The following is a 19,765-nucleotide window of genomic DNA, read 5'->3' on the forward strand; positions in this document are numbered from 1 at the left end:
GCTTTGGGTGCAACTATTATGGCAAGCAAAACCTAATAACGGGTCGACTTGCATCACAGGTCGGTGTTTCATATAGTCTTGTGACTATTTGCTATACATTTTGCAAGATGCCCAAATGATGGCTGCGTTCGCCTGCTATCCATATCTCGGATTCGCTAGTCCGGGGTCTCAGTAGGAATGTTTATATCCAGAAGAACAGTAGTGCCATTATATTAAACATGCTATAGCCCTGGTATAACGCCACAGAATGCGGTATTTCAAAGCACCCCACGCTCAAGGCCCAGATACTCTTACACGAGCGATGATCAACACTGCAGCTTGACGATTCAACACAAGCATGAACATAACATGGGCTCGTCACCCTGTCGAACTCAACAACACCCGCCCCAACCTTGCTGTTTCTTGCCTCTTGCCGCATCATTCATACCCAGCTTGACGGCGTTTCTATTCCCACCTCCTGCTCCAGGGCCCTTGACACCAGATCTCCTGTCGTTGAGATCGTACTTGCCAGCCTCGATATTCTGGTATATCCGCTCCGCCACCTCAAGGAAAGCCCGCTCTACGCCTTCTCCAGACTTCGCCGACGTCTCGACGTACTGCATCACTCCATTTGCCTTGCACCATGCCTCCGCCTCCTCTCTTGTCACTTGGCGCCTGTTTTCTTCGTTGGAATCGGAGACGGTGGATGCCGACGCGAGATCGCTTTTGTTTCCCACCAAGACGACGACTATGCCTTCCTCGGCGATTTGCCGGAGATCGTTGAGCCAGCTCGTTGCACTGAGGAAAGTATTCCTTCGCGTGATATCGAACACCAGCAGTGCGCCTGATGCGCCGCGGAAGTAGCTCCTTGTAATGGACTTGTATGTTTCTTGGCCAGCCGTATCCCATAACGACAGTTTCATGTGCTTCTGCTGCTGCTGTTGTTGCTGCTGCTGCTTGGAGGGCTGCGCTGGAGGCGTCGCGGGAGTCTTGGAGGGGTTGTTGATGTTGAGTGCGAGGGAAGCTGGAGGGCCGACGGGCACTATCCGTGAGCCGAATTCGACGCCGATGGTCACATCGTGATGGGGGGAGAATCGGCCCTCGCAGAGGCGGATGGTCAACTGTTCTCGGAGGTCAGACGATCAGCTCCATCGCAGGGAGTACATAATCTGGAGAGACGTACACTTGACTTGCCGCAGCCGGAGTCACCTAACGACACTATCTTCGCAATGTAATCCCATGGTTGAGTCATTTGGATTTGGTATATGCCGGTGATAGCGGCGTACCTAAGTAGGGAGGAGCGGAGGAGGTGCAAGGGTGGAGGTCGGAGGTGGGACGCTAGAGTTCGGCAGAGCTTAAGGTTGATTCGTGGTGCGAGCGGAGTGCTAGGTAAACCACGGGATTCGAGGACAAGGCGAGGAAACGAGTCGATGTATCGGTGGAAGGCTTGGTGCGTCTGAAGTGTCTGAAGGTATACCTACATAGCTTCGCTGTCCTTGTGCTGGTGGCACCCCCGTCGAGTGTGGCTGATGCTGTCATTGTTCTTGGCATGCAGGGGTTATTCGTACTGTAAACACATCCTACAGTTCTTCACTTCTGCACCATGATCATAAATAATAAGCGATGTTGATTTCTTGGTACCAGCATCTGATTGGAGTAGTGGCGCACCGTCATGTAAAATGTGGTGGGCATGCCACTTAAAAATGCTAATGCGTTTCGCTCACACATCCTCTTGTAAACCAGGAAGAGCGTAGCTACTGTTCATTCGGGTAGAGGGAAACCCATCAAAGACTTGATCTGGCGAGACACTTCTTTAGATACCCCAATAGTGAGAATCACGGAGTTCTTTTGTTGATACCTCATTTCCATCGATCGGATCCAAGGGCCCACCAACACATGCCATACAGAAAAAGAGTAGGGAAGAAACGAGAAGCGAAGGACTCCCTACACCTGACGCACAAGAACTAGGGCTCCGAGTCAACGCGAGATGAGCTTAAGAGAGGCCCTCACCGTGTCAAATTGCGGGAGGTTACTGGAGAGGCATCATCTCCAGCTGATACGATCAAGTACTTGTGGGAGTGCTCATTTAAGAGTCAACAACATCAGATCGTCTCAAGGATGCCAGTTCCAAATTGAATATTGAGGCAGAACCACATACGTAAAGGTCAAGTCAGGCACAACGACGCGGTCAGCGACTTGAAGTCGATGTAGAGTAGCTTCATCCCAGACGAGTTAGCGCCTTGGCATGGAGTATCACAACTTGCCTGTTGCGGGCAAGGCCAGGCCTTGATCCGCCAGTGTAGTTACATTCATACATATCTCCCCGCAACGCTGCTCCTCTGTCCTCCTGCACACCTGTTTTCCCTAAAATCTTCACCTCAACCTCGACACTCGATACCGGATATAGAACCCGTCTCACAGTCTGCCTGGCGAGAACGAGCACCACCGCCCTTCTGCATGCCTTCGGGTCTGGCGTCATTGTTATCCCGCGCTGCCTGCCGCCTCACCGCTGACGCCCGGTCCTGAGTCAACCGCAACCACCGCCAGGTCGCCTCTTTCAGGACAGCAACAGCAGCAGGAAGCTGCCCGAGTACACCTGCGTCCCCTCACGCGCCTCACCCATCATGTTCTCTGAATGTAAGCCGCTCCCGTGCTCTTATCGGGCGCATGTGATCACAGGCTGCTCTGCCAGAGTACCACCTGTGAACACACGGTCTCTGCCAGCGCGTGACTGACACATCATACAGATGCCTCCAGATTTCTCTCCCAGTCGCAGTCGCGACTATCACTCGGACAACCAGATATGTCCTTCACCCGCAACGGCACAGATAGGTACCAACCGTCTTCGCGACCAAGGACAACACCAGCGCACCGACAGCGAAGAGCCATGCAGAACCCCTATGGCTCTCAGGCAATATCGCGGTTTGCCTTCGCCTCTCGTACATCAAACGCGCCAGCCCCGCTGTTCTACTCTGCGACGGACGACTTTCGCGAAGAAGATGACCACGAAGAGCACGATCGTGAGATGGCGGACCACTACGCTTTACAGCGTTCGCGACGACAGTTCGGAGGCGGTAATTTGACCGAATCCTCAGAAGCAGATGACGACGTAGAGCGAAGATCAGACCGCACTGTGGATGGTAGCAGTGTTGACGGCGAACGCCCGGGATATGGCTTAGGTCGAGGGATTAGGAGCTCCTGGGAAGGGGAAAAGGCTGAGCCGCGTGGCAGATCTACGGTAAATGCGCAAAGAGACCAAAGCGAGAGGGATCAAAGTATACCTTTCTCAGAAACGAGCACGACCAGCGGGAAGGGGAAGGATAAACTTGTTAACGTAGAACTTGCCTCTACGATCAGAGGCAGCGTGGAGGGCTTCGAAAGGGATGATGTACTGGCAAACACCGACGATCGGCCACCATCCTTCCAACAGCTCAGAAGCAAGCCCAAAGGCAAGCGGCTCCGAAGCCCACTGAGGTCGCAATTGCCCATTCCAGAGGAAACCGACGAGGACACCCTATTGCAACAACCGCATCCAATGGGAATGGGTATGGATCGCGAGACCGCATCCCAGGCGGAGGCGATGGTCACGCCCACAACATCTCTGAAGAACAATTTATTTTGGGCTGAACTGTTCATCATCGCCCAATGTGCCATTATCGGGGTCTTCGTTATCTCCATCTTTCAAGAGACAGCCCCGGACAAGAAACACCCGCTCGGCGACACAATTTACACTGTTCTGCACGCATCATTCCGTCTGATCGGTGTCTATTCGCTTGTCTCCATCCTGGTCGGCCTATTGTGGTTGTCTCTTTTGCGCTCGTTCGTGCGGTATCTACTTGTCCTCATTGTGGTCTGCGTGCCCGTCATATCTACTTCATTCTTCTTGTACCCACTTATTTCCAGTTATAAGGGTTACTGGCATGGCAACAGCGTTCAAGATAAGGCCATGCGCTGGTTGTCAATTGGCCCACTCATACTGACAGGATTCTGGGTCACCACCGTGTGGAAAGGGCGCCATTCTGTCAGTAGGGCGGCTGACATGCTCGAGTTCTCAGGCACCATTCTGAAGGCGCAACCTCCCCTCATACTAGTCGGCATTGCTACACTCTCCAGCGTCGTACTCTGGTCGTGGGCTTGGATGGGCATGTTCGTACACTTGTTCCTCGGAGGGCATTTTTCAAAGTCTGGGTCACGCTTCATCATTGATCTCAGCACTTGGTGGCTTGGAGTCGCCTTCTTCTTGGACTATTTCTGGGTCCTGGCCGTCATCTCTGGAGTACAACGCGCGACAACAGCAGCGGCCGTGTCCCAATGGTACTTTCATCGAAACGCCATACCTACTCCCGCTGCTCGGTTAGTGGTTCAAGAATCCGCCAGGCACGCAGTGACAACCATGGCCGGCACTATCTGCCTCTCGACCCTTTTATCTCTGCTCGTACGACTACCACTCATTGTCCTTCCTCGCCGGATCTCCAACCTCATCAGCATGTGCGCATACAACATCATGCCCACCCCGATCGCCGCTCTCACGAACCCCCTCACCCTTACTTATGCATCCATCCATGGCATCCCGCTCTCTCCTGCGGCACAAGGCTTGTCAAACCTGAGGCTCGTTTCGGTGAACTCGCCGACCACCACTTTGGGACCACGCTCTTTCTCCAAAGCTGGCTCCGCGCCTTCACTGGTTTCCTACCGTCTAGCCAAACTCTTTCTGCATGCCATACGCTGGGTAATTTCCATCGGGCTTGGTTTTGGCGGGTGGGTTTCGACAGCAAGAATGCTTCAGCTTGGGGACGGAACAGTACCATACAAAGGAAGCTTATATGCATACGTGGTGGGTTTGATCAGCGCCGCTATCGGTTGGGGCGCGCTCGGTGCCATGGAAGGCGTCGTGGGAAATATCTTAGATGCTGTACTGGTTTGCTGGGGAAGTGAGGCAGCCAGCAATGGCAGAAGCGGCCCGTCATATTGTTTAGATGCTGGGAGGCTATTTGGGGATGAATATAGGGGAGGAGGATATGAGGTTTAGTTGCTCGCATTGATCCTGATTGCATGGCTGGAGTTCGGGAGCATTTTTATTGTCGCCACTGGTTTCCAGCATAGACGAACGAGCAGTCTAAATGTTCTCACAGCTCACTCTATCCTAATTCGCGTCTACATCCCCAACCTCCGGTTAGATGTCAGTGACTGAAGTTACGCAGTGACCGGTACTCCACAGCCCAGCGTGCCAAGACATGACATGCGTCGCGACTTCGACGCGACGACGCGGAGGGAAGTGTTTATTTTCAGAACTCCACAATCCGGGAAAACATGCGACTATAACCTAATCCGATCCATATGGAGCGTGACAACCATGTCCTCGCGCAACCCGCCGAACCCCAGATCTTCGTCTACGGCTGAGCGGCGGACCGCAGCTGCCCACCATCTTGCTTCCTCAACACGGCCCCGCGTGGCCCCGAACGACATGAGCGGGGAGCAAGAGCGTCACAGCTCGGCCACCACACACACTAGGAAACAATCCGCTACTGGTGGCAGCGGTGAGAGACGGGTGGAACGGAAGGAAATTCGAGAAAAGGAGGTAACAATTCGGAGGGCACGCAGCCCTCTCAAACGTACGTCTGAACCGCGTGGCAATGCGAGGAGTCGGACGGAGAAGGCCTCTCGGGCTGCCGAGAGAACACCTGGAGGTGTGGCCGCAGCCCGTAGCTCTTCAGAGGAACCTCAGGGTATGTTACAGCGTTTTTCAACTATTTAAAGCAAGAATGGAACCGTAAAACTCAGCAATGGCTGACCTGAATAGCACCGTGGGAACCCCAGGCCATTCTCGTCCCGCATACCACTGCTCCGCTTGCAACCCGGATATCCATACCCCCACTTGCGTCTACAGCTCCCAATGCCCTCCAACCGCCGCCCCTAGCCCAAATGTCGCTCGAAGCCCAAGAATTGGCCATCATTGAAGACCTCATGTTCGTGTTTATGGGGTTTGAAGGACAGTATATCCGCTTCGTAGAATCATACAACCCGCATGAAGAGAAGGAACGGCTCGTGGGCCCTCAGTTCCGGATACTACCTGGCCTAGACCCGAGCCTACGGGACCTGACCAAGTCTATGCTGAAAATGGCGACTCACTATATTGCAGTGGAGGCTTGGGTCGAGGTGCTGTGTAGGGAGGAATATGGTGCCGTAAACCATGCTTTATGTGCTTCTGTACGGCGGTTGTTAAAAGACTATTTGATTCTGATAGCACAGCTCGAGCACCAGCTGCTAACCAACCCTTCCTTTACCCTTCACGTTCTGAATCTTCACACCAAACCGACCAGCCACATGCTATTCCAGCTGTACGTTACCGGTATCGAGTTGCTCAAAGCTAACGGGGTTCTTGTGGACGAGGACTCCGAAGACTCAGGAGAGGAAGAGGATAATATCGACAATATCCTGGAGTCATTGCAAGCAGGAGGCAATGTCCAGCTAGCTGTCAAGAAGATATGCAAAGGAGGCAGTGTGCTGGGACTCATCACGAAGCGACTTGCCTCCATGTCCGGGGATCCAGCTGCGCGAACACTTCTCACGACGCTTCTGCGGGAGGCAAGCCGGCCATATATGGCTATGCTGAATGAGTGGCTGCATCACGGGAGCATACGAGATCCCCACGCCGAGTTCCTGATAAAGGAACAGAAGAGCATAAAGCGAGAGAGACTTGACCAGGACTATACCGACGAGTATTGGGAAAAGCGATATACCATTCGAGATGCACTTGTACCGCCACAGCTGGAAAGTGTAAAGGACAAGGTGCTTCTGGCGGGCAAATATCTGAATGTTGTCCGAGAATGCGGTGGTGTGGACATAAGTAAGACGGTCCAAGATGTACCGACCAGTTTCGATGATCCCAGATTCCTGGACAATGTGAATTCAGCCTATGCGTATGCGAATTCCTCGCTCTTGAACCTCCTCCTCACTACGCATGCGCTACCAGCGCGACTTCGTTCTCTCAAACATTATTTCTTCCTCGATCGGTCGGACTTCTTCTCCTATTTCCTGGAGCTGGGGGCGTCTGAGCTTAAGAAACCAGCTAAGCACGTTAATATCGGAAAGCTGCAATCTTTGCTGGACATCGTTCTCCGCCAACCCGGTTCGGTCGCTGCAGAGGACCCATTTAAGGAAGACGTCAAGGTCGACATTAACGATGTTGGACTCACAAACTGGCTGATGAAGATTGTTGTCATCACTGGTCTGGATCAAGACCAGGCCAACAGTGCATCCATCACCAACTACATTACTCCCGCGGCTACGACCGCACCAGTGACAGACGACAGCAATATTACGGGGTTTCAGTCCTTGGTTTTCGATTACGCCATGCCTTTCCCTCTGTCCCTCGTCGTCAGCAGAGTGACGATGACGCGATACCAGCTGCTCTTCCGATACCTCTTAAGCTTGAGGCACCTCGAGACCAATCTGGTAGAGTGCTGGGGCGAGCAGGGGAAGCATGGAGCGTGGAAGCACCGATCCAAGAATCCTCGAATCGAGCTCTGGAAACGGAAAGCGTGGACCTTGCGGGCACGCATGCTGGTGTTTGTTCAGCAGTTGCTTTACTACTGCACGGCAGAGGTGATAGAACCCAACTGGGCCTCCTTTATGTCCAGGCTCAATGCCGAGGGCAAGGAGGAAGGGAAGGGCAAAGGAGAAGCGGAACATGGCAGCGCATCGCAGGTGAAGAGGACAGTGGACGAACTGATGCAAGATCACATCGACTTCCTGGATACCTGCTTGAAGGAGTGCATGCTAACCAACTCCAAGACGCTTCGTGTACGTCCGCAGTCTCTACAGGGAATCTGAGAGAAATCATTCGCTAACGACAAGGGCAGATCAACAACAAGATCATCGGCACCTGTAACATGTTCGCTACCTTCTCCCAGTCTCTTTCCCGTCACCTGGTCGTAGCCGACCCCGACCTCTGCGCCCAAGTCAACGCCAAGTACGCCGCCCAAAACGCGCAGTCTGGCCAGGGTACGAAGCCGTCAGGTGCTTCTCAACGACACTCGAAAGCAGGCGCCCAGCTCTATGTCTATGATCCACAGCGGGTGGACAAGATGTTTGACATGCTGGGCAAGTACGAAGAGAACTTTGCGCGACACCTCAAGATCCTACTCGACACGCTGAATTACCTAGCGGCGACGGAGACGGTGGTGTTTTTGAGCCTGTGTGCGAGGTTGAGCAGTGCAGGCGAAGGGGGGCTTATTGCCAGTGCGCCAGAGGGCGTGTTTGGAGTGTAGTTGGGCTGGGTTTATGTAAGTTATGAGACGAGCAGGGAACCTTTCTATCATCCAGTTGGTCATGGGCCATGGAGTTATTCGGGACGGCACTGATCACACTTGGCCAACACATGTCTGAATAATGGGCAGGGAAAAGCGGAGTTGAGTGGGATATGGATGTCCCTGTTCCGCATGATATCACGAGCATATCTGCTTTTCAAATAACGATATGAGAACGAACTGTCCAGCAGATGCCGAGAACACGGTTCTAAGCGGGCAAAAGGAAAACCGAGGGCTGCAGACGTGGATGTGGGCGGGACAAAACGTGGGAGGTGTTGACTGTGCAAGCTTGCGTGCATGGTGGCGCTGTGAATTGGGCGTTGGTGATGCGATGCAAGCCGACATGCATACCTCGAAGGACGAACACATGTTTCTTCTTTCGAGGATTGTAGCTGAGTTCATTATGGACGACTATTCCTAAAACCTACAAGGCTCGCGGCACCTATTGGAGGGTATAGGTACATAGGTACATACTCCGTACAGTAGTAGTATGTAAGTAGGCCTCGTGGTAAATACCCCGCAGACCGGCGTGCTGAACAGGTCAGAATCAGATTTTCCGTTGAACCATCCCCCACCCTCGTCCTACGTCACACGCGCGGTAATGCGATCGCGAGAAACCGGAGCCATCAACCGCCGGGACTCCGCACACCTCCATCTATACACAGCAATGCTATAGTATCCACTCACCTCCCGTTGCGCCCTAGATCTACGGTTCCCACCACAACGTTTCATGCATGCCTCCCCCCTCGGCTCGCCCTCTTCTCCCTCGCTCTCGCCAACAAACCCGTCCTCTACTACAGATCCCGCGAATCCCGCGACCATGACCTCCAACACGCCCTTCTTCTCCAACTTCCTCGCCGCCTTCCGCGCCCAGAGCGCCTCCATCCAGAAAGCCGCCGCGACCGCCGCCGGCGCAGCGCCAGGAGCAGCAACAGCATCGGCGGCGGCAGCGGCGGCGGCGGCGTCGCAGCAAGTAAGCACCTCGGCACCGCCGCCGGGAAGAACGACGATAGCAGCGACGAAGGCGAGGAGTCTGTCGCCGTCTCCGGGACCTACGACGGCGGCCGTGCAGGGTAGTACTACCTCCACTACCGCTGCTAATACTACCACGGGTCACGCCCATCATCGTGGAGCAGGAGGAGGAGGACATCACCACCATACGCATCATACCCATCACCACCACCACGCTCGACAGCATACACAGCACCACTCGTTCCACCCGTCGCGCCAACACACGCCCCCGACGTACACGCGCTCGACGTCCCCGGCGCATACCACGACTCCGCTCGTCGGCGGCGCCAGCAGCGGCGGGAATCCAAAGACCCCGGGTTTCCACCATGCTCATCCTCATCCGGCGGCGATTTCGATCCCAGGGCGACCGCGCGATCGGCGCGGGAGCGATAGTTCGAGCGATGGCGGCGGTAGCGGTGGTGGTAGCGGTGGCGCCGGGAGGTTCAGAGAGGTGCTGGGCGGGGAGAAGTGGTACATTGGCGGGCGGACGGCGGGTGGGGAGGAACGGTTTTACAAGTTGGGGTTGGTGAGGAGGGAGAGGAGTGTGGACCGGTTGAGTTTGGATCGGTTGAGCGTTTAGGGTCTAGGGGGTTGGAGATGGAGGAAGGGGAAGTGTGGAGTGGAGTGCATAATGGGCGTTTTGGGAAGGACTATTGTTTTGGGTTTGGGTTATGGTTATGGGCGGGTATATATGGGTTTGGTTGCGTGGATGGGTGTCTGGGTAACGGGGAATGGGAGAGGATGGGTACATATGGGTCGCATTGGGTCAATCGGATGAGTAGAGCCTGTCAGCCTTGAATAAAGACGCATACCTTTGTGGGGAATATATTGTTCCTCCTTGATACTGGTCATCTTTAAAGTCCATGGCGGAAAGAATGATGAGCGTGATATCAACGGCTAACGACAAACCATCTCAGGTTTTGTTGGCTAGATTTTTCTTGACTGAAGTCTCAGGTCTTGTTACGTACTGTAGGTCAAGTATATTGATGGTATAAATCCTACTAGTCAATTTCATTGGTTTAACTCCGGCATCATCTTTCATCTGCCATCTATCAAGGATTTCACGTCACGTCACACTAAACTTCCTCCGCACTTCTCCATGTGTTTATTAGCAGCTATCTGGGAAAAGACCTCGAGGGAGGTGGTGCAAGAGACAAGGAGAAAGTAACAAAGAGAATAGAGAGGCAGGTATGAGGAACGGATGAGAAGAGTGTGGACCTGTTATACGATTGAGAACTCGCAACTGCACGGGGGGTTTAGCTTCACCCCAAATGCGCATCTAGGAAAACAAGACAGTGACACTTGCTATGCAGGAGAAAATCTATTCATACCTCGCACGCTCTCGTACTATACACCGCATCCTCCTCCCCTTTCTCCATCTATGTACTGATACATCTTCCCCATGCGAACCCCAACCATAACTCACTTTTCCCACAAAAGCCTCGTTTTCCGCTTAGAACGGGTTATCCTCGGGCGCAATCTCCTTCTTGAAGAACGGCTCCAGGAACGGGATCTTGAGGATGATGTCGTCCCGCACGCGAGGCACCTCGGCGAAGAAGAAGAGGGCGAAGATGCCGGCGACGCCGCCGAAGCCGCCGAGGAGGGTGCCACTGGAGATGTGTCAGTAGGGTTGTGAGATATGGTCTGGGGGGGTAGTTGGGATTCGAGGAGGAGGGATAAGTGAACGGTTGGGGAGGAGGTGTAGACGATGTTCCTCGGTTCGAAAAGGAAATATGTGCCGACGTACTATTTCACAGCAGTCTTGAGCGTGATGCCGTGCCAGTGGGGCGCAGTCTTGTATCTGCATGTACGCGTTAGCCTTATTCCATCGACCTCTCTCCGTCATGCCGCAATGCGCAATCCTCTCCTCTCCAATCCACCAGTCATCCCAGTTGTGCTTCTTCCACGCTTCCCAATCAATATTTCCACCCTTTCCATGCATTCCATAGCACAAACGTCGTCGCCGGCCCCTTTGATACTGAACCAGATATCAACCTCGGGGAAAAGGAATGACCTACGCAGGTGCAAAAGGACTCTTATAAGCCGCATACGGCGCGCCCCTGGAAGACTACATCCTCGTCAGCCGATTGTCCATCAACTCTGCCCACTTCATCCGCTTCCATCCGCTTCCGACTGTTCAATGGCCCCTCATCCACTTCTTCTCCATTCCATCCGTCATCGGGGTTTTCGCGGGGGTTCTTACGATAGAGGTAGGAGTGCGGCCGAATTGCGGGGGCGCGTGCTGGCCGGTGAGGGACGAAGCTCTTAGCGACATTGTGAAGGATGTGATGGGGCGCTGTTCGTGGGAGGAAGCCGGTGGTGAGGTTTGCGCTGAGGTGCTCGGGAAGCTTGGAAATGGCGGGAGAGGTCGCTGGATGCAGGGCTTGGCGGTGTGAGCGGCCAATCAGAGGACGGAAATAACTACGACAACTATGGATAGCATCATCAAATGTACACAGTACATGATTCAAAAACTTGAGCAGATTTCTTCATGATTGAATTAGGTGTCATTGGATCACATATCTTCTGCGTCCTCCATTGGAGGACAATTGTTTCGTCTTGTATTGACAGATCCGTCTGGTTACTGGTGCATCGCTGCTGGAGAGAGCGTAGATGTTGATCTATGTTTGTCACTCCGTGTCCGCTCAAATACCTTTTCATTCCTGCTCAAGACGCTTTCTTGACTCTGGTCTCAAAGCCAACCCTAGAGCACTAGTTCGTCGGTAGCCTGCCCACTACCTCCTCCATCTCCTCATCCGTATAGATCCTAAAGCCCTTCTCCTTTGTTACACTCGCCAACTGCACATTCTTGCTATCCAACTTCTCCTCCATGACCTGCTTGAGTGTCTTGAGGACCAGCACTTCAGCTTCGGCTAGCGTGAGCGACTTGTGGAACTCGTTTTGGAGCTCGGCTTGGGCGCCCTCGGAACCGGAACCGATGGCTTTGGCATCGTACCGGTAGAACGTGCCGGAGGGTTCGGCATGGTAACTGGACATATCAGCGCTGCCATTCCTAAGTTATGTCCAAAAGAAAGTCAAAGACGCACAGGCTCGGGCCGTCCTCGTCATATCCCGCAATCAAGAGTGCCACACCGAACGGTCTTGACATGATGCTCTCCTCTCCCTCTGCGCCCTCGCCAAACCTCAGCGCCAGATCGCATATCGCCTGTGTGCAGCTTTCGACTCGTAGCGGCTCATTATAATGAAAAGCATGGTTCTGAGATTCCACGCGAGCGTGCTCTACCATGCTCCGCGCGTCGGCCTGCAGTCCGGACATGGCGCATCCAATGTGGCGGTCGATTTCGACGATCTTCTCGACGGAGCTGGTCTCGAGGAGGGTGGAGGTGACGCGCTTCTCAACACCTAGAATGACACCCTCGCCTGTGGCAACACCGATTGCTGTTGATCCGAGCTTGATGGCTTCTAGGGAGTATTCGACTTGAAAGAGACGGCCTTCGGGAGAGAAGGTGCTGTGGGAGGTGAGTTTGAGACGGTAGAGCGGGAGGGTAGGAGATCACGAACTTGATGCCGCGGTCTAAGTGACTTATGTTAGCAATATGCAAAAAATCAGGCGTAGGGACTGCTCACCATATTCGCTGCGTGCTATGAACTGGCGAGGTCAGTGAGGTGAAGCTCCAGCGGGTGTTCAAGCCGCGTACCATATTGATTGAGTGCTTGTGGCAGAGTCTGGCAAAACAGATATATGACAGCTAGAAAGTGCGCAGAGGAGGCAATAAGAGGAAGCGAAGGCCTAGTTACGGGAATGAGAGCGAGGTGTTGTGGTGTTGTCCTAGTGGAGCTTGCCCCAGGATAGGCAGACTAGGTGTGCGTACCTCCGAAGCTTTGATGCCAAGGCACTAGTGGACATAGCAGAGGACGACCAGCTACATTGCACGTCGGCTTCTCTTCTACAACGATATGCACACATATTAATATCAGGATTACTATATTTACATGATATTCGCTTTCAAAATATTTGTCCAAGTCTAGAGTAGAGCATTACAACTTCAACACGTCTCACGCCTCCTTGAACGGACATCCCTTGTCGGCGCTCAAAGACTTCGTCCTCTCCTTCACGACCTTCCATGTCAGATCCATGAGTCTCTCCCCAAGCCCATCATCATTTGCCAGATCCGATCCTTTCTCGACGATGGCAGGTGGGCATATGTATTGACCACTTTTGCCTGTGGTCGTCGCGGCAAACATGGTGGAGACAGCGCCTTCAAACTGGTCCTTCTTGAAGGGATTCAGTACATGAGAGACTCCGTATCCCCCTCGCGGATATGCGTCGTGGATATGCTCGGTCGACTGCCTCGTCTCAACCACGCCGGGATGCGTGGCATTGACCAGAATGTTCGGGTACTTGGATGTAAGATGCCGTGCCAGATATTTGGCATAGAGGATGGCCGCCAACTTAGTTCGGCCGTAATTTCCTTGTGGTCCGTCATCTCTGTTCAACTCCTCCAAGCTCTCGAACTTGGTGTCCTTCGGTGCATTCTGGTGGGCGTTGGATGCCAGCAATACGATGCGGACCTTGTCGCCCTTGTTTGCAGTCTCCTTGAGCTTGGGGAGAAGGTGGCTCGTCAGAATCACTGGGCCGAAGTGATTGACGGACATGTGGCGGTCGACTCCGTTTCTATCAAGGGTGTGTGCCATGATACCCCTTCCGGCATTATTGATGAGGATGTCCAACCTGTCCGTCTTTTCAGCTATCTGGAAGGCCACCTTGCTCGTTTCCTCCCAGTCGGTCAAGTCGCAGTGTAGCCACTCCACCCTGTTGGCGACTCCTTCACCCAGCTCCTCTTTGATCGCATTGATAGCGTCTGATGCGATATCCTCTGACGGAGAAAGAATGAATAACTTGGAGATGTTGTGTGAGAGGAGTGTGTGTGTAATGCCGTAGCCAATTCCCTCCGATCCGCCTGTTACTACAGCTACCTTTCCCGAGAGATCCGGGACTTGGTCGAGGGAGAATTTGCCATCCTCTGGCGCGAGGGCATTGCCGGGAATGACCTTTCCCAAGTTCTCTGCGACAGTGGTTCTGATAGTCTCCATGGTTGAGCGAGCGCGAATCGTGCCAGAAAGGTGTGTTTGAATTTGGAGAGAGAGCCGGTTGCTTGGAGTCAACGGTCGAGGTCTGAATTTCAGAGATCTAATTGATGTCGCTGAACGGAAAGGTCTTAACAGCATGCTCTGTCGACTGGCCATGGCCCTATCTTTATCCAGGCGGATAAGGAGGCGTGCACATGCACATCAGGTTATAAACAAGGCAATTGCAAATTCCGATGGTTACATTGCCGCAATCCATGACGCCGAGTGCAGACGACCTTCTACGATGATCGTAAAATCCATTTCCTCAAGTCACTAATAGGACTCGCGGTGATGTCACCATTGACGCGTAGACCGACTTGGCTTGGCGTCTCTTTCCTAGCGCGTCTCCTTATCGATAACAACCTCCCGCTCCTGCCCTGCGACTTTGCGGCGTCCGACCTGACTTCGAAAACACAATTAAAAACAACATCACAAAGGGAGTGCTGGGTTGGCGACTATAGTGCCGGAGGTACCGTGTACACTATGGTGGGACAGGTACGTCCACAGGTGTGTCAAGCTCACTCTGTGCAATAGTCAGCGCTAACCAGATGTAACAGCATAAGGATTCTGCTCCACCCACCCCGGATGCGACCATATCAGCAAGACATTCCTCCGTTGATCACGTCCGCAATTTGCGTCACCAAAACGGTACGCCGGTACAGACCTCGCCACACGTAGATTCTCCCGAAGATCCTGATGCCACAACTGCTCGCATCAACACCGAAATCACATCACTCCTCCGACGACAGAAAACCCCCCACAGCCGTTACCCGCCCTTCCACAGCGGCAATGGTACATATACACACGTCCTCAGACCATCCAAAGTGAAGAAGACGCTGGCGGAACAGAAGGAAGATCCGAGCACGCTACAAGTACTCCCGCTAGCGCCCAGTGCTCGTTCAGATCGATCCGCGAGGAGTCGGGTATCTGCTCTCCCGGACGAAGTAACAGCTGCGTTTGAGATCTTGAGAAAAGCGCTTGCAGACAAAGAGAAGATTAAGTCTGACACTCTGTCACCCTTTGATCGCTTTCAGGCGCTTCCTCTTCCAAATCAAGGCGTAAGATTCTCAGACCATGGTGGCAGTGATGACACGACGATGAACGGAATATCCAGTGATGGAGAGCGGAGGAACGGCTGGATTTCGTTGCCATCCTCGCGCAAGAACAGTGTTGCAGACTCTCTATCATCGGGCATCACACCGCATTGGACGGCTCCCGCTCAGGGTGGAAGCGCCCAAGCAGCGCAGTCTCCGGCGTACATGCTGAATGTTCCTAGAAGCAATGTTGGGCAAAATGCACCGCCTTCGAACGGTATCACTAGCCTTGCAGAAGGTCGAACTACAACCGGTGAGCACAACATTCCCAGCGGACCGAACAACAATGCTCGAGGAAGTGATGTCGCCTACAATCCGTACCGCGATCCGCGCAGAAGAGGCCGTTGAAGGGGACCACTGCACACAAGCGAAAAAGGCGATCAAGTGTCTGCCGAGACTGCCCGAGCACGGAGCGTCCACCGAAGGGGTGGATCTTGCCGAAGCAAAAGAGAAGCGCAAGGGCCGCCGGCACTCCCCCGAGGGGGATATCACCAGCAAAAAGATGGACAATCTGGGAATTGAACCCAGGACCTTTCCCATGCTAAGGGAAAATCATACCACTAGACCAATTGCCCGACGGTGAATTGTTGGAGGGTCTTTGCTGTCAAAGTTTATGTTCCCTGCAGTATTCAGCCCTCTGGACGGAAACCAAAATCATCACGATAGAGCATAGTTGGCAGGTCTGAAAGAAGGATGTTCTACTGGCGGCAGCAGGAGCGGAAAACTTGGATGGGGAGTCCGGCTCCGTATCGTGCAAAATTTGCCCGGCGGTGTGCGTTCTAATTCATCCTCGGCCAACCGAACCATGGGCCACTATTTCGCACGTCTCCTCTTGGCGTCAAGGACAAATTATGGACTCAGGATGGTACACATACAACAGGAACCAGTTAGTAGGTGTCAAATAAATTCTGCTCTACTCTATACACGAGAACACAATGTGTTCCTTAAGGCGCTGTCTCACTCTGTTATTCTAAATGCCGTCACAGGGGTGCTGTTCTACACCAGCACCTCTACACAGCAGCCGAATAAGCCTCGCGGCTTAGATTCCGTGCACACCATTTCTACAACAGGTCTGGCTACATACTCATCAGTTCCAGGCCCATTCCAGAGCAATGCTCCATTCACAGTGCTGTTGCTTAATATCACGGTATATCTTAAAGATCCTTGTCGAAAAACAACTTCGGACGACCATGGGACCCTCCTCACGTCAAACGGCACTAAATTACATAATAATATATGCAACGATTTCGACTCGTACTGCTTTACTGACAACGTGTTCATAGGAAGATTGTATGTCGGGGCTCACCATGCGCTTTCCAAAGCTTCTCTAGTCTTGTTAAACAAATCCTCCAAGCCGAGCATCATTAAACCCTAATCTGCTTCCTTAAAGTCTTCGTCCACCTTGTACGAAGACGGCACTATAACTAACTTCTATTCTCTGTAACTTTGTCAAAGAAATGTCGGCAGAGGTCATTGGAAGGAGCATCCTTGGGGTGGGAAATGTCGGCTTATCTGTGAACTCGACTTAAACAAACCCTCTTGGTCAGGCTTTGGCAACGGCCTGGGAATGCGTCGCTAACATCTTTAATCGCGAACTTGGACCTCTCAGTCCACCCACTGTGTCTGTTCGTCTCGATTACATGAAGCTCGTGTGTGGAAAAATTCCCTTGCTCCATTCGAAGCCAATCCTGGAGTCAAAACCCGCCGGGTGATGCTCAACCTAGCGCATCATATTAGCTTTAACTCACTCTACGGCTTTTGCCTTTCTCTTCCTCTCCTCCTCCAAGATGATCTACCACCACTCCACTTCTCACAAGCACCAGTTCATCAACCCTGTCCATGGCATATTCGACCCGCATCCAAGTCTTCAAGCTCCCGGTACTCGTATCGAGCTCCCAAACCCGCGATCGTCGGTGAAATCGCTCTCCGCCGTACGAACAGTATCCCCCGAACCCAGTGCAACCTCCATAGCATAGCCAAGGGCCCGGGTGAGGGATCTTGCCGCCATCCTGCTGGGGTTGTCTCAATAGAGCGCAGAAATCGTTAACGTGATCATGCCCGCAACCTAATGCTAGTATGCCCTCTTTGACCAAGGCGTCGTAGAAATGGGAATTCAAACTGGGGCCCTCAGTCGGTTCCCTCCGATGGCCGCTGCGTATACTAAGGTAGCGGTCTTCTTTGAACTCGGGGAGCGGGATGTGTTGGAAAGCTAGAGACAGATGAAACCGGTTGTCGTTATTGTCCTTGTCCTTCTCACGCGCGCTTCGGTGTGCTTTGGAAGTATTCAGAAACCAGTCGATTTGGCTTTGCTGGATAGGATCATAGTCGGGATTGCGTATCTTGCTTGGTATTTGACCGTGCGAATCTAGGAAATATAAAGTCGAAAGCGGGAACTGTGACGGGGCCGGGGCTAGGGCCTGAAGGTAGAAGTTACCAACACCGTCGACTTGCTCTGGGCCTGGCTCGCAGAGGCTAAAAGGCAGATCTCGAAGTATTGATATCTGTGCCTTTCCTGTAATCTAGTTAGCAAGATTAGAAGGCTTATTAGGATTGCATAATTATCTTGCGAAGCAGAGCAATCGCTAGCTCCGCGTGATTATAGAAAATATTACTTACGTGGTAATGCGTGGATGCCCTCACTATCATGATTTCCAAAGACGGCTGCGAATGGGATTGAACGGTCGATGATAGGAGCGACCACCTTGAAGAGAGCAGATTGGCTGTCGGGGATGTCGTGGTGCAACTGGTCTCCCGTGAGAATCACCAGGTCTGGTTTCTCGACATCCAAGATCTTTCCAATGAATTCTACCGTAAGTGGGTCGGCTTCACTCTCTGGTAGATGGTTCCCTTGTGCATCGATAGCGTCTTTGCACACTCCAACACCAGTGACCATATGTGTGTCGGAGATCTGGACAATCTTGAATTTGCCATCCTCCCTGACTCTCAAAATCGGTTTAGCATCTAGTCTAGGCTTAGCCCTGCCGCGGAGGACACTCAACCTTGCAACCGGGACCTTTGACGGAGCGTTGAGTTGGAGCGCTGATCGCATGAGAGCCCATTGTGGCCTTGGGTCAACGGCATCTGTACCGAATAGAACGTCCACCTCTGTTACAGCCTGGTCAATCGTGCCAGAGAACTTGCTTCTCAGCAGCCAGATTCCGCCAGGTCGACTCTCCCATGAATGGCCTGAGCCTGGGTCAGGATGCGACTCGCCGACTCTGATATCTATAACCAGCAAATCCTTATCCTCAAGCTCATCCTCATTCTTTATTGCTACATATAGCCATGCACTCTGCGGAGATGTATATAGGTAGAGCTCCTTCTCTACACGCTGCCATTTCTGCGGGTCTAGATCGCAAGTAGAAGGAGGAGCTGTGGGAGAGACGGTACGGATGGTCAGATCCGTAACAACTGGGCAAGCAACAGCCATAGTAGGTATGGGGAGTGGATAGCGTCCCCGTTTTAGAGCAGAAGACTCCAAGAAAATCAAAAACACGAAGTATTACGGCTAGCAAGACAACTGTGACTAAGGCAGGCCTCAACGTAGACTAAGATGCGCCGGGTAGATGTTGCCACCTGTACCCTACCCTACTACATAGATCCTCGTACGGTGGACTATTAGCAGGTATCCGACCAGAATTCAACCTGCCTAAAGAAAGGTGCAACTATAAAGCTCTGCAGAATCCGTAGTATACGTACGCAGTAAAAGTACGCAGAGCAAGTACGCGGTACAAGTACGCAGTGTATGTACGCAGTACAAGACGTACCTGTCCTACAAACTCCCTTGTTCGCTTAGTACTGCCTCTTTTTACGTCTAACTAAACACAACTATAGGCGTAGGGTGTATTAACCTTCTAACTAGCCCTTTCTGCGCCTCCCTCTAGGTGCCCTAGTAGCGTAACTAGAATAACGTACTTGATAAGCGAGCGGCGCGGACAAGCGAGCGGTGCGCATCATGCGACCCAACTAGGTCAGAACACGTATAACTCAACAACATGAAGAGAAATAAAATTTCCAAGTTTATAGGGTTATTCTACAGAGTCATCTTGACCTTTTGAGCATGTTCTCATGTTATGGCCTATCCCCTTACATTTTCTACAGCGTCGACGAGTTGGTTGAGTACTCTCTACTAAACCACCATCTTGACTATCTTCCTGCAGTTCCTGAGCACCACGACGTGTCTGATTATCTAGTTCTTGGGCTTCTTGAACTGTAAGAGTCCCTCTTTTCTGTAGTCTCCTCTTTTTACATTGTTTCCGTCGTGTCATAGCTTCATTTGCT

At 52.7% G+C, this 19,765-nt stretch overlaps 10 protein-coding genes and 1 non-coding gene across 11 annotated transcripts; 5 read left to right on the plus strand and 6 right to left on the minus strand.

Annotated features, from left to right (window-relative positions):
• Positions 1–187: 187 nt before the first annotated feature.
• On the minus strand, positions 188–1,470 carry EI97DRAFT_407314 (ras-domain-containing protein). The gene is made up of 2 exons (XM_033796622.1): positions 1,163–1,470; positions 188–1,100 (listed from the first exon to the last, which is right to left on the minus strand). The coding sequence occupies exons 1-2, from the start codon at positions 1,229–1,231 to the stop codon at positions 372–374; spliced, it is 798 nt and encodes a 265-aa protein (XP_033649473.1). The 5' UTR covers positions 1,232–1,470; the 3' UTR covers positions 188–371.
• Positions 1,471–2,281: 811 nt separating this feature from the next.
• EI97DRAFT_407318 (uncharacterized protein) lies at positions 2,282–5,119 on the plus strand. The gene is made up of 2 exons (XM_033796623.1): positions 2,282–2,616; positions 2,727–5,119. The coding sequence occupies exons 1-2, from the start codon at positions 2,604–2,606 to the stop codon at positions 5,006–5,008; spliced, it is 2,295 nt and encodes a 764-aa protein (XP_033649474.1). The 5' UTR covers positions 2,282–2,603; the 3' UTR covers positions 5,009–5,119.
• Positions 5,120–5,332: 213 nt separating this feature from the next.
• Positions 5,333–8,249, plus strand: EI97DRAFT_462428 (uncharacterized protein; the record flags this gene model as incomplete). Its single annotated transcript, XM_033801265.1, has 3 exons — positions 5,333–5,705; positions 5,780–7,782; positions 7,842–8,249. 3 exons carry the CDS (start codon positions 5,333–5,335, stop codon positions 8,247–8,249), a joined length of 2,784 nt encoding a protein of 927 aa, XP_033649475.1.
• An 89-nt stretch (positions 8,250–8,338) lies between these two features.
• Positions 8,339–8,881, plus strand: EI97DRAFT_240789 (uncharacterized protein). The gene is made up of 2 exons (XM_033794052.1): positions 8,339–8,780; positions 8,834–8,881. Exon 1 carries the CDS (start codon positions 8,458–8,460, stop codon positions 8,707–8,709), a length of 252 nt encoding a protein of 83 aa, XP_033649476.1. The 5' UTR covers positions 8,339–8,457; the 3' UTR covers positions 8,710–8,780; positions 8,834–8,881.
• A 227-nt stretch (positions 8,882–9,108) lies between these two features.
• Positions 9,109–9,879, plus strand: EI97DRAFT_462429 (uncharacterized protein; the record flags this gene model as incomplete). The annotated part of the gene is made up of 1 exon (XM_033801266.1): positions 9,109–9,879. One exon carries the CDS (start codon positions 9,109–9,111, stop codon positions 9,877–9,879), a length of 771 nt encoding a protein of 256 aa, XP_033649477.1.
• A 783-nt stretch (positions 9,880–10,662) lies between these two features.
• EI97DRAFT_407323 (uncharacterized protein) lies at positions 10,663–11,608 on the minus strand. Its single transcript, XM_033796624.1, has 4 exons — positions 11,503–11,608; positions 11,318–11,367; positions 11,047–11,100; positions 10,663–10,909 (listed from the first exon to the last, which is right to left on the minus strand). The coding sequence occupies exons 1-4, from the start codon at positions 11,572–11,574 to the stop codon at positions 10,753–10,755; spliced, it is 333 nt and encodes a 110-aa protein (XP_033649478.1). The 5' UTR covers positions 11,575–11,608; the 3' UTR covers positions 10,663–10,752.
• A 170-nt stretch (positions 11,609–11,778) lies between these two features.
• On the minus strand, positions 11,779–13,091 carry EI97DRAFT_437420 (N-terminal nucleophile aminohydrolase). Its single transcript, XM_033799337.1, has 5 exons — positions 12,959–13,091; positions 12,888–12,909; positions 12,822–12,834; positions 12,347–12,769; positions 11,779–12,288 (listed from the first exon to the last, which is right to left on the minus strand). Exons 1-5 carry the CDS (start codon positions 12,959–12,961, stop codon positions 12,012–12,014), a joined length of 738 nt encoding a protein of 245 aa, XP_033649479.1. The 5' UTR covers positions 12,962–13,091; the 3' UTR covers positions 11,779–12,011.
• Positions 13,092–13,316: 225 nt separating this feature from the next.
• EI97DRAFT_386953 (retinol dehydrogenase 12) lies at positions 13,317–14,354 on the minus strand (the record flags this gene model as incomplete). Its single annotated transcript, XM_033796092.1, has 1 exon — positions 13,317–14,354. The coding sequence occupies one exon, from the start codon at positions 14,352–14,354 to the stop codon at positions 13,317–13,319; it is 1,038 nt and encodes a 345-aa protein (XP_033649480.1).
• Positions 14,355–14,681: 327 nt separating this feature from the next.
• EI97DRAFT_446223 (uncharacterized protein) lies at positions 14,682–15,832 on the plus strand (the record flags this gene model as incomplete). The annotated part of the gene is made up of 2 exons (XM_033800012.1): positions 14,682–14,885; positions 14,948–15,832. The coding sequence occupies 2 exons, from the start codon at positions 14,682–14,684 to the stop codon at positions 15,830–15,832; spliced, it is 1,089 nt and encodes a 362-aa protein (XP_033649481.1).
• A 155-nt stretch (positions 15,833–15,987) lies between these two features.
• EI97DRAFT_t90 lies at positions 15,988–16,059 on the minus strand. The gene has a single exon. It is a non-coding gene; the product is annotated as a tRNA-Ala (tRNA).
• Positions 16,060–17,223: 1,164 nt separating this feature from the next.
• On the minus strand, positions 17,224–18,914 carry EI97DRAFT_485794 (Metallo-dependent phosphatase; the record flags this gene model as incomplete). Its single annotated transcript, XM_033802152.1, has 2 exons — positions 17,224–17,996; positions 18,101–18,914. The coding sequence occupies 2 exons, from the start codon at positions 18,912–18,914 to the stop codon at positions 17,224–17,226; spliced, it is 1,587 nt and encodes a 528-aa protein (XP_033649482.1).
• Positions 18,915–19,765: the final 851 nt, after the last annotated feature.

This window comes from Westerdykella ornata (assembly GCF_010094085.1).
Source record: "Westerdykella ornata strain CBS 379.55 unplaced genomic scaffold EI97scaffold_47, whole genome shotgun sequence".
Taxonomy (NCBI): domain Eukaryota; kingdom Fungi; phylum Ascomycota; class Dothideomycetes; order Pleosporales; family Sporormiaceae; genus Westerdykella; species Westerdykella ornata.

Excerpts from the sequence above, each read along its gene's own strand:
- EI97DRAFT_437420 (XM_033799337.1), bottom strand. Across the intron at positions 12,289-12,346 it reads GACGAGGACGGCCCGAGCCT|TTACCATGCCGAACCCTCCG; the intron begins GTGCGTCTTTGA and ends TGATATGTCCAG.
- EI97DRAFT_407314 (XM_033796622.1), bottom strand. The coding sequence starts at position 1,231 with ATGACTCAACCATGGGATTACATTGCGAAGATAGTGTCGTTAGGTGAC. Across the intron at positions 1,101-1,162 it reads CCGGCTGCGGCAAGTCAAGT|TTGACCATCCGCCTCTGCGA; the intron begins GTACGTCTCTCC and ends CTCCGAGAACAG.
- EI97DRAFT_407323 (XM_033796624.1), bottom strand. The coding sequence starts at position 11,574 with ATGTCGCTAAGAGCTTCGTCCCTCACCGGCCAGCACGCGCCCCCGCAA. Across the intron at positions 11,368-11,502 it reads GCCGCACTCCTACCTCTATC|TCTTCCAGGGGCGCGCCGTA; the intron begins GTAAGAACCCCC and ends ACGAGGATGTAG. Across the intron at positions 10,910-11,046 it reads CTCAAGACTGCTGTGAAATA|TGGCACCCTCCTCGGCGGCT; the intron begins GTACGTCGGCAC and ends ACACATCTCCAG.
- EI97DRAFT_240789 (XM_033794052.1), top strand. The coding sequence starts at position 8,458 with ATGAGAACGAACTGTCCAGCAGATGCCGAGAACACGGTTCTAAGCGGG.